Genomic DNA, 12,841 nt, shown 5'->3' with positions numbered 1-12,841 from the left:
GAGTTCCAGGACAGCTCAGAAAACTACAACAGGAAAACTGTCTCAATATAAAAGGACTGTGGGACACAGTTCAAGTAGTGGAGTACATGGTCCTTGGGATTCAATCTTAGCAACTGCAAAGTACTTAATTTGGCAATTTTTTTACGCATCTAAAATTATACTAATACAATATTTTAAAAGGATAGGGAAAGGAGAAGAAATTGTTAGAAATAAAATTAAAATTTGAGATAAACGTAAGAGTAAAAAAGCTGGATTTGAGGTACAAAGAGATCAAATGAGAAAATGTAAACTAAGGTGTTTAAAATGGCATATAGTTCTTATGGGAACACTATTGAAAATTGTGGGGATAAGTGTACTTTTTTTTTTTCAATTGTACTGCTCTTTAATAGTTTTTCCGTTAAATACCACATAAAATAAGGGCTTGTTTGCTAATTTTAAATAAGCTTAAACACAGCAGAGACTGTAAAACATGTTACGTACAAAGTCTTCTTTGGCGCCAAGTCGGTTTTGCCTATCTTTTTCTAGGAGTTCTTCCAGGATGGACCAGGCTGTGAGGCTCACTCCTGGCCTCAAACTCAGAGGCTTGTGGAGAATATTATCATACATTTCAGCAACATCTCGGCAATAAAAAGGAGGCTGGAAAAGAGAATGCAAACTAAGGAAGTGTAATGGTAAGTGCACAAATCATTTTAAAAGGTGGATTTGGTTATTTGAAATTGGATAGGGAACGGGGGAAAACAAAATGAGGGGTGGGGGTGGGAGGGAGGGAAAAGGGGACCAAGACATGTGAAAGGGTATCAATGTATGGGAATTAATGCACCATCTATCTGGCAAATATCATGTAACCCTTCTATTAATTACAATAAAAATATATGAAAAAAAAGTTGGACTTGAGTATGAATCCTTAGGGAGTATTTGTGTCTGGACAGTTGCAGAGAAGGACCGTGTTGGCACATTTGCCCAGGGCACTGTGGCCTCCTGATACAGAGACTCTATAATCTCACATACTACAGAGCTCCACAGATGCTCACAAGGCCAGCGTTCCATAGCATCTTGCAGAGGGCTGAAAATAACTTCAAAAAGCAAATGAAAAGCATCTTTTAGAGAAAAACACCAATCTCGTCATAGGCATTATGGTAGAATCACTGGAAGAAGAGATTCAAGGCAGATCACCATTAAATACTTTCCTCATTATTAGGAATAAAGTAGCTATACAGAGGTTTCTAGGAGACAGAGACTACTTGTGACAATGATACATTATCATATGCTGAAGAATTAAGATGCAGCCTCAACATGAACACTAGTCACTCATCTGGTCAAAGTTTTTAAAAAAAATTTTATTGTATAAATGATACACAGTTACATAAGTTAGGTAATGAGTACATTTCTTTTTGGACAATGTCCAAATGTGTGTATGTCTATGTGCTGGTACTAGGACTTGACCTCAGGGCATCACACTCTTGCTAAGCTTTTTAGTTCAAAACTGGTGCTGTAAGAAGGAGGGGGTGACACCGACCAAAAAGAAATGTATTCATGGCTGGGTACCAGTGACTCATGCCCATAATCCTAGCTATTCAAGAGGCTGAGATCTGAGGAAGGTGATGGAGTTTCAAAGCCAGCCTGTGTAAGAAAGTACAAGAGATTCTTATCTCCAATTAACCACCCAAAAATAGAAAGTGGCTCTGTGGCTCAAAGTGGGAGAGTGTCAGCCTTGAGTGAAAAAGCTCAGGGACAGCACCCAGGTCTTAAATTCAAGCCCCATGACCAACAAAAACAACAAGGAAGAATGAACTCATTACTTGACTTATGAACCTTTACTCCTCTGCATATGATCTTCATAATAACAAGAAAAAATAGGAGGAAAAAACTCTGATGCTCTACCACTTGAGCCACACCTCCACTTCCAATCTCATGTAGTTTAGTGCTTGCACTGGCTTTGAATGGTGGTCCTCAGATCTCAACCACCTAAGTAGCTAGGATTACAGGGTGAGTGAGCATTGATGCTGGGCTCCAAGTTTTAAAGTAAAAGATAATTTTTAAAATTAAGGAAATTTTACAGGCCTACTATTTTTCCTTTCTTTTGTATTGGAAGGAAAAATGTACCTTAAGTTTCAAAACACAATCTTTTCTATACTTGAGAACTAAAGAAATACAAAGGACTGGAAAAGATCTAGATGACAAATACATGGTTGGAGTCCTGGCTTAGACTGTAGGGCCCTTGCCAATAAGTAGTCACAGTTTCAGATAAAAAAAAAAGACAAAAGACAAAATAAGTAGTTATCTAGAAACAATGCTTTGGACAAGGCTATCAAAATCAAGGGAAAAGAAGAGACAGTGTTGGCTTTCCTAAAAATCTATCATTCAAAATTATGTAGCTGGTGTGATGATGCATGCTGGTAATCTCAGCTAATCAGGAGTTGACATCAGGAGAATCACAGTTTAAGGCCAGCCCAAAGCAGAAATGTGAGCTTTCACCTCAACAAACTGGGCAGTGGTCCATATCTGTAATCCTAACTACATATGATATTTCAGTTAGAAATGTCTTAATGGCCAGCTCCAAACCTAAAGTATGAGACACTATCCATAGAAACAGCTAGATGTACGGCTCATATGGTACAGTGCCTTCTTTGCAAATCCAAGGCCTTTAATTCAAACTCCAGTACTGCTAAAATAAATTTAAAAAAATCTATATCTAACACGTGTACTAAAGTTAAACTTCAGTGTAGTGGAACCAAGAGACTAATAATTCACAGGGGAAAAAATTGAGGGAAAGAGGGGCAGTGAGAAAAGAGAAAGAAAGATGAGAGAGGGAGGGGGAGAAGAAGGGAAAGACGAAAGGAAGAAAGAAGTATTACCTCAGTTCTCAGCTGACTTGGCTTATTAGCGGTACTGTTAGCAAAGTTTTTATTTTTGTACATTTTTCTTAATGTATTTTGGATTCATTTAACAAGGCTATTAATGTTCTGTTAGTATTACCTAAGTGTCTGTGAAATTCTTAACAGAGACAACTGATTTCCCTATTATCAATAATGTATTGGAATAATGATCTCAGAACAGAATACTTACCAATCCATACAGCATTTCATACAGAACAGCACCAAGGCACCACCAATCTACAGTGTTGTCATAAGGCTGTTTTCTGATTACTTCAGGTGCAAGATACTGTTGAAAGGAATGCAAACAACATAACAATTCAGTAAAAAAAAATCAAGACAAAATATAGGAATAATTAAGAAATTTAACTCATTTGAGGTGTTATTAATACACTAGAAACACATCTAGATTTTCAATGGGTTATATCTTCTTGCTCTATAGCAGTGGTTCTTAGTGTCACTGTAGCACTTCAGGTATAATCTTTTTTATTCTTTTTAGTGAAAAAGACTAAGTTGCATTCATATTCAAGAATTAACAATAGCAATTCTCAAGCATACTTCGCAAACTTGTATAAACTGTTAATTTTACATTTTAATTAAAAAAATCACAAATTCATGCTGGGAGTTTGGCCTAGTGGTAGAGTGCTTGTTTAACATGCATGAAGACCCAGGTTCAATTCCTCAGTACCACATACAGAGAAAGAGCTGGAAATGTTGCTGTGGCTCAAGTAGTAGAGCTCGAGCCTTGAGAAAGCCCAAGGACAGCACTCAGGCCCTGAGTTCAAGCCCCACAATCACAAATTCACTAAGACAATGACAAATTTGAATTTTCTCTTTCTGCATCAAATGCAAATAAGTAAATAATTCTCTATGAGGCTTTTATATGATCCAAAAATGGAAACAAAAATAAAATGGATATAGTAATTTCTGAACATAAAAAAGCCTTATGCTTTTTTTCTAATAATTATAGAATTTAAGATCACTGTACATCCACAAGAAAATGTTACTTCACAACAAACAAAAATAGAAGGGTTGGGCCGAGAGTTTGGCATAGTGGTAGAGTGCTTGCCTAGTATGCATGAAGAGCCAGATTCAATTCCTCCATAAGCCTTTATAAGCATGTGGCAGTTCGATTTCTGATATACATTTTTTTTATCTATTTTATATGGTTGAGTCTACTTTAATAAGAAATCATTTATTAGAGGAAACAAAGGTGTGTATGTGAAAATCATAAGTCAGAATTCGTTAGGGAAGAGATCTTATTCATAGTCCTATTAAGAAGAGAAAATGTGTATGAATATATGCATGTATGTATTTAACTCAGGAACTTACACTTGGTAAGCGAGCATTCTGCCAGCCTACTTCCAGCCCCATTTTTATTGGTTATTTTTGAGATAGGGTCTTGCTGTATGACTCTGATGGCCTAGGCTGAGATCCTACTTGTGCTTCCTCACCTGTTGGGGAAGACAAGCAGATGCTACCTCTCTAACCACTAATTGAAATGGAGCCTCGTGGATTATGATTCCTCTAAATCTTCTTCCCAAGTAGGTAAGATTACAGGATTTGAAGTCCCTTGCTCAGATTTTTAAAAATTTCACATGAATAATTGTAACTTATGGGCCAGGAGTGTGGCCTAGTGGTAAAGTGCTTGTATAGCATGCACAAAGCCCTGAGTTTGACTGCTCGATGCCACATACACAGAAAAAGTCGTAAGTGGGGCTGTGGCACCTTGAGGAAGCCCAGAACAGAACGCAGGCCCTGAGTTCAAGCCCCAGGACTGGGGAAAAAAAAGGTAATTTATTTCAAATTTGAATTTGTATTCGTATTACAATGAAATATGTTAACATGTATAACCAATACACTCTAATAATTATAATTGTTAAAGTTTAAGTCTCACTATATATACAAGGCAGTTTATTTCAAACTGTCCTAATTTTGTTATCCTAGATGTTATATAACCTTTATCATTACTGTGGAATAATTACAGATATAATGTTGAAATGTAACTTGGGATTAATCCCTAGCAGCATAAAAAAAGAAGCAATAAGAAAATGTTACTAAATTAAAAGTATTATAGTAATAATCATTTACCTTAAAATGTACTTTTTTTCCTCTTTTCTCCCACTCTAATCTAGACCTAGATCTTGTCTATATTTGTAACCCTTCTATTTTTTTTTCCCAGTCCTGTGGCTTGAACTCAGGACCTGGGTTCTGTCCTTGGGCTATTTCAAAGCTAGAGCTCTACCACTTAAGCCACAGCACACTTCCAGCTTTTTCTGTGTAGTACCTAGCAATCAAACTCAGGGCTTTGTGCATGCTATACAAGCCTCTAGCACTAGGCCACACTCCTGGCCCCTAAGTTACAATTATTCATGTGAAATTTTTAAAAAATCTGAGCAAGGGACTTCAAATCCTGTAATCCTACCTACTTGTGAGGAAGACTTAGAGGAATCATAATCCACAAGGCTCCATCTCAATTAGTGGTTAGAGAGGTAGCATCTGCTTGTCTTCCCCAACAGGTGAGGAAGCACGAGTAGGATCTCAGCCTAGGCCATCAGAGTCATACAGCAAGACCCTATCTCAAAAATAACCAATAAAAATGGGGCTGGAAGTAGGCTGGCAGAATGCTCACTTACCAAGTGTAAGATCCTGAGTTAAATACATACATGCATATATTCATACACATTTTCTCTTCCTAATATGACTATGAATAAGATCTCTCCCTAACAAATTCTGATTTATGCTTTTCATATATATATAGCTTTATTTCCACTAATAAATGATTTATTAAAGTAGACTCAACCATATGGAATAAATAAAAAGTGTATATCAGAAATCAAACTGCAATACAATTATAGACAATTTGAATATTTTGCCATATTTGCTTTGAACTCATTTTTTAAAAAGGCTTTATTATGTGGTAAAGATATAATTCACCCTTTCAAAGTGCATAAGCCAATATATATTAGCATTATCACAGTGTTATACAACCATCAGCACAACTGATTTTAGGACATTTTCCTGAAATATGATTTAAGGGATTTATCAACATAATAAAGTGCTTGAAGAACTTTAAGTAAATTTTGCCTTAGATATTAAAAGAAATAGCATAACTTATCTTTCCTGGATTTTTTAAAAAAGTTATAGGAGAGCAAGGACTCAATATTTGTGTACCCAATGCTATGAACATGGTACTGGAAATATAAACACAACTACATAGACATAAAAATTTATGACTCTATAGACATGTTTTATTACATAGATTAATATGCATAAATGACATAAACCCTCAGCCTAATTTTAATTATGTACTAAAATCTAAGTGCCAGTGATTGTATATAGAGATTCCCTTCTTGAATACTTCTTTGTTAAATACATTATTTTGAAATATGATATAAAAATCAATGTTAATAAATTCTTTAATAAAAAAGTTATATGAGGAATAATAATAAACTGTCTATAAAGAAAGATTATCAGATATTTTTAGTTTGCTGAAAGCTGTAATTATAGGTTCTGTTCTTCTTGGCTTATTTTTAATTTTATATATGTAATATAATTCACATTTGTATTTTACAAATTATTATGTCAAGGACAGATATATCCCCCCACAATTTTAATCAGTATCAATTAATTGTACAGAGGAGTTTCATTCTGACATGTCCATATATACATAGTGTGTTTTGATCAGACTCACTCTGCTTTACTCTCTCATTCTCCTCCCCCAACCAATCTCAACATCTTTCATTGCCCATTTTTACACACATGCATCAAGTATTTTGACCATATTCACTTTCTCCATTCGCCCTCCCCTCTCCCCCTAATACTCATATCCAGAGAGGGTCTCTTTTATAGTCAGCAGGATAAGACATATTTCTTACCTCTGGTGTTCCACAGAAGGTTGTGGTGGTATCTGAAATAGCAATTCCTTCTTTACAAAGCCCAAAATCTGTTAAGACAACATGTCCCTGACAAATACAACAGCAGTCAGATACGACAATGCTTAGATACAAACCATTTTTTAAAAACTTTTTGGAAATAATTATAAACACACAAGAAACTGCAAAAATATCAGAGTCCCATGTTACCCTGTCCTGCTTCCCCGCAAAGCTCAGTGTTTATATCACTACAGTACTAATATCAAACAGGAAACTGACAGTGGTAAAAGACGTATCACTATAACACAAATCTTAACTTGTGTGTGTGCATTTGAGTGTGTGCATATAGCACTACACAATACACATGTAGAGGTTCATGTAACACCCATCACAGTCAAGAACTATTCTATCACACATGTACTTCCTTGTTTTATCCTTTATTTCTGCATTCCCCTAGGATCCTATCTTGTTGCAACCCGTAATCTGTTCTGTGGCTCTAGTCTTGTCATTTCAACAATGTGACAGAAATGCAATCATGCAATATAGAACCTTTAAGACTTTTTTCCATCATGCATAACAACAAAAAACTGAAACCCAGTGGATTTTTAAATTACTACTTACCATTGAATCTAAGAGAATATTTTCTGGTTTCAAGTCTCTGTGAATTTAAAAAGAAGGGGGAAAAAGCCCTGAATATTACCTGAAGTGAAAATTTTAAAATATATATTTACATGGAATATTTAAGCAATTTACCTGTACACTATTTTGATGGAATGCAAATAACCCAGTGCACTGGCAATTTCAGCAGCATAAAACCTTGCTCTGTGTTCAGGAAAGGACCGTTCTCTTTGTAAGTGAAAAAACAGCTACAAAATTGGGGGAGGGGTTAGGATCAGTCACAAGTGTTAAACAAAAATATTCTGCAAATACAAAAGTGAAAATTGTTTCGATATTTTGAACATGAGACAAAAATGCAATGAAGCACAGAGCTACGACCCTCCCATCTCATCCAATATTGATTATCCACCAATCTTTGTTTATTCTCCTAAACTTATGTCCTACAGATTATCGGTCCTTAATGTAACAGCATATTCAACTTTCCACCTGCTCTAGAAAAGATTATCAATAAAGACTGACAATCTTCACAGTGCCATGTACTGGACCTTTCTGACTGCTTTTTCATCAAAATAAATACTAGTGACTGGCAGGACAAATATAACCCACAGAAATAATTTGCTTGTGATTGTTTTATAGAAACTCTAAATACCAACAATTTACTTATTTTATTTAATCCAAATATCAAAGATTCTTTTTTAAATTGTGACAAAGATCAGTTGCAATGTATTCTGAGGGAACTGGCCTGAGTCACCTGAACTGTTCCTTTACCTTCACTCCCTATATCCCACAAAGAATATACTCTGCTTTGTCTTCTATTTATTTCTGAAATCTTATCCCTATCACTGTTTCTATCAGCCATGACCCACATGACTGCAGTGCTGACTTCCCACATACTACATACAATCCCCAGTACCACCAAAAAAAAACAACCTAAAATGATGATAATGATAAATAATGATAAACAGCTAACAAAAATTGCTTAGTACATCAAAAGGCAAAACACAGCTGGGTGTGGTGGCTCATTCCTGTTATTTCAGCTATTCAGGAAGTAGAGATAGGAGTATTATGTTCAGGAAGAGAACAGCTGGGTATGTATGGGGAAAACATGGGTGTGGTAGTACATGTCTGTCCCAGCAATTTGGGAGGCAGAGGGAGGATTGTAGTCCAAGGTTGGCCAGGTAAAAGTGTGACATCCTAGACAGGCACTGTGGCTCAATTCTGTCATCCTAAAGTAATTACTCAAAAAAGTGAAAACAGAAAAGACTGAAATTTGAGTCCTACTTGGGCAAAAAGTTTGGGAGACTTTCATCTCAACCAGTGAAAAGCAGGGAGCAATGGCCTATGTCTAGCATCTCGGCTACATGGGAAGTATAAATACAAGGACTGTGGTCCTGAAAAGACCAAACAAAAAGCTAAAAATGTAAGTATCACATGTCAAGTTTAAAATATAAGTATGAATATCAGCAAAAGAATGACATGAACAGGGAATGAAATCACTCTCCTGCTTTCTTCATTCTTTTTCCTCACCTTTGTTCCTTGTCTACTAGCTGCCATACTCAACACCTTCTACCCCCACCAACACGTTCTATTATAGTTCATTCTCTTTTTTCATTATCTTAGCCAAGTGTATCTTTTAGATGACAAGTCTGCCTCTTTTCTTCTTTGCTGCTCAGAACAGAAAGGGCTCAGAAGCAGTCCTAAAACAGCATGAAGCAACCTAGGAGGATTATAGTAAGATCTCATTTGCAGGCAGATGTCTCATATCTACATTTCAAAGATATCAATGTTTTTGAACATTTATGTGTGATTCTGAACAGAGCTTTGCAGGTTGAATACCTATGTCAAATGGAGCCTTACACTAGAACAATATGACAAAGAAAGTTAACTAATTTAAGCCTCATATCTATAAAATGGGCTGGCTGGGGCGGGGGGATGGGACAAAAATGGGTTATAAGAAAAGTTGTGGTAATTAACTGAGGAGATTATGCATGTGAAATAACTGTGAAGTGCTGGCTTTCAATAATTTTTCATTAGCTGTTAGTATTCAGGCCCACAGAAACAATGGGAAGGAACAATGGAAGAGCATCTACATTCTTGAATCAAGATGCCTCAAAATCTGGCCTCTATGTAGTCATTTTAAATTATTAATAAATTTAAGTTAACATATATTTGTAACATGAAAGGGTTAATTGTTCAATTTCCATACTGGCACACAGTATATATATACCCTTCCCATCATATTCCTATTTCTCTACTTCCTAATTTTTCCAGTAGCATTAGATAGGTTTCATTATGATAGACATAGATTTTATGTTTACACATGCATACACCTACATGTAGATTCTCCACAGTAATTTCCTTTTCTCCCTTCTTCCCACCATGCTAAGTCTTAAAGAGACATCTGACATGGACTTAAGGAGTTTCAATAGATGCTTTTTATTTTTCATTTTAAAATTTTTTTTACCTTTTTTGGGGGTCGGTTGTAGGGCTCAAATTCACGGCCTGAGTGCTGTCCTTGAGCCTCTTTGTGTTCAAAGCTAGCACTCTACCACTTGAGCCAAAGCTCCATTTTCATTTTTAAGTGGTTAATTGGAGATAAGTCTCTATAGGGACTTTTCTGCCAAGACTAGCTTTGAATCATGATCCTCACATCTCAAGACTCCTGAGTAGGTAGGATTACAAGGTCAATAGATGCTTTTTAGAAGACTGCTGTAAAATATCTAGGGTTTGGTTTTTGTTTTTTGCCAGTACTGGGGCTTGAACTCAGGGCCTGAGTACTGTCCTTGGGTTTTCCAAAGGTTAGAGCCACAGAACCACTTCTGGCTTTTTCTATGTATGTGATACCGAGAATTGAACCCAGGTCTTTCTGCATACTAGGCAAGCCCTCTACCAGTAGGCCAAATTCCTGGACCCTCTCGGTGTTTTTGATCTTCTGTCAGACGTACAGAATAGAAATTGATCTTCCTCCTGATTGATTTTTTCTTTTTTTGCCAGTCCTGGGCTTAAACTCAGGGCCCGAGCACTGTCCTTGGATTTTCTCAAAGCTAGAACTCTACCACTTGAGCCTCAGCACCACTTCCAGCTTTTTTTCTATGTATGTGGTACTGAGGAATCGAACCCGGGTCTTCGTGCATGCTAGGCAAGCACTCTACCGCTAGGCCAAACTCCTAGCCCCCTCCTGATTCTTTTATGCCACAGTTATGTGTACCATTGTAACATTGAAATATTCTTTTTTTTTCTTCTCTCTTTACTTTGAGGTTAGGGGACAGATTATTCCTTTATAAAGATACGACAGTATCAGGGCCGGGAGTTTGGCCTAGTGGTAGAGTGCTTGCCTAGCATGCACGAAGACCTGGGTTCGATTCCTCGGTACCATATACATAGAAAAAAGCTGGAAGTGGTGCTGAGGCTCAAGTGGTAGAGTTCTAGCCTTGAGAAAACCCAAGGACAGTGCTCAGGCCCTAAGCTCAAGCCCAGGACTGGCAAAAAGAAAATAAATAAAGATACAACAGTATCTATCAGTTAAAACAATTTTAAGAACTTTAGGAAATGATTAGACAAATTAGCAAGATATGAAAGTTGAGGAGTAGAGGAAGGGGAGTAACCAACTGTAGAACTTGTAACTAGAGTACCTGATGCTGGAATTCAGTCCCTGACTTTATATTTGTTAACTACATAACTTCCACAAGCCTAGTTTGTCTTTTACAGTTTAAATGTTGTGAAGATAAAATATTAAAGAGAACTAGATAATGTAGAACATTGCCAAGAGTGTATTTCAATATTCTTCTAGATCTGTGCTTTAGAGATCATTATAAATAGATTTGACTCAAAAGATGGGACTCTAGTAGTAGGTGCCAGTGGCTCACACCTGTAATCCTAGCTACTCAGGAGACTGAGATCTGAGAATTGTGGTTCAAAGCCAGCTCAGGCACAAAAATCCTCATGAAACTCTTATCTCCATTAACCTGCAATGGAGCTGTTGCTTAAAGAGGTAGAGTGCTGGTGTTAAGCAAAAGAGCTCTGAACACACAAGCCCTGAATTCAAACTCTACAACCAACCACAGGAAGAAGAAAAGATGGGACTCTTTTTTAAAAATATTTTTCTTTTAAATAAAATTCTTTGTTCTAGAAAGATTTAAAGTCTTTGATGTTAAAACATACTGTGAATCATTCATTTGAATCACTGCCTACATGACTCACCACAGGACTTTTTATTAGGATAAAGGTCGTGTATTTTAGAAAATAACACACCCAAATAAAATTTATTATCTAAATTACAAATCATGTTAAATTCTAGTATTTCAGTATATCATTCTGTGTAGAAGCTATGTACAGCTTGCTGACAAACCTATCAATGAAGTTTGTACCTGAAGGCCCTGTGTTACATTTCCTTACTGTACATTGTACTGGGTACTTTGAGTATTTATGTATCTAAAACCTGCTAATAATATCACTTTAAAGCTTATAAGAATACCTTTATAATTTCAAGCTATTTTTAAAAAAATTATTTACTATTATTTTTATTACAAAAATGCTGATCAATAAAACAGTGAAACAATTTTAAACCAAAGCCTATTGCAACACTTTGGGGCTTCATACAGCAGAAACAAACATACATCCAGTTGAAAGGTCAAGGCTTCCAGAATCCAGTGATAAGAAAACAGTCAGGTCTTAGTTATCTGAGCTCTCATCAGGAAACAGTAATAGATAATGCAAAGCTACCATGGAAATAAATGTACTGGTAAGATCTATTGGACTTTGAATTATCTGAGACTCCTTTATAAGATGCCAGCCAATTAATTTCAAGCAAGTTGGGCAACTCCATGTGTAAGAGTGAGAGTCTCCACCCCCTAGCCCCCATCAAGTCCATGGGTGCAAATGCTGAGTTGCCCTATGTTCAGAAACAAATCCAGCATCAAGCACATACCCAGAAACCTCCAAGAGCCACCATCAACCTTGAAAGCTGTCTTTTGGGCTCACACCATTTCTGGCCAAAGGAAGTGGCAGATGTAAGATTTAAAAGGTGTTCTCTAGGCCTGAGATAAAATGAGTGATAAGTGTTGTGGCTAAGGGTGGGGAAGAGGCTTCAGTTATGTGCAGTGTGTACATGTACACATAAGAGTCCACATTAAGAGTCTAATGAGAAGCCACACACCAGTGGCTCACATTTATAATCCTAGGTACTCTGGAGGTTGAGATCTGAGGGCTGTAGTTGGAAGCCAGCCTCAGGCTGAAAAGTCTAAGGGACTCATCTCTATTAACCAGACAAAAGCTAGAAGTGAAGGTGTCACTCAAGTGGTAGAGTATCAGCCTTGAATAAAAAGGATAGCACCCAGGCTGTCCTTGAACTCAGGTGTTCAAGCCTCAATACTGTGTGCACACACACAGGCATACACACACACACACAAAACAGTCTAATGAGGGCTTACCATCTGGATGATAAGACTAGATCTCATGGACATACAATACACATAC

The 12,841-nt window shown here is 36.7% G+C and overlaps 1 protein-coding gene across 3 annotated transcripts in view; it reads right to left on the bottom strand.

Moving 5' to 3' along the window:
* The window catches only part of Sgk3 (serum/glucocorticoid regulated kinase family member 3), a 97,223-nt gene that overhangs the window by 7,250 nt on the left and 77,132 nt on the right, over positions 1 to 12,841 (bottom strand). For all 3 annotated transcript variants that reach the window (XM_090338904.1, XM_090338905.1, XM_090338906.1), the window contains exons 11-15: positions 7,502 to 7,614; positions 7,370 to 7,406; positions 6,752 to 6,838; positions 3,067 to 3,162; positions 481 to 636 (exon numbers count right to left, since the gene is read on the bottom strand). In XM_090338904.1, the coding sequence (XP_090195030.1) occupies positions 481 to 636; positions 3,067 to 3,162; positions 6,752 to 6,838; positions 7,370 to 7,406; positions 7,502 to 7,614 (489 nt within the window). The remainder of the gene's footprint in view (positions 1 to 480; positions 637 to 3,066; positions 3,163 to 6,751; positions 6,839 to 7,369; positions 7,407 to 7,501; positions 7,615 to 12,841) is intronic.

Source organism: Megascapheus bottae, chromosome 9 (assembly GCF_031878675.1).
Source record: "Megascapheus bottae isolate mThoBot1 chromosome 9, mThoBot2.hap1, whole genome shotgun sequence".
Taxonomy (NCBI): Eukaryota; Metazoa; Chordata; class Mammalia; order Rodentia; family Geomyidae; genus Megascapheus; species Megascapheus bottae.
Note: the sequence above shows the minus strand (reverse complement) of the source record. Positions and strands in the feature narration are given on the sequence as shown.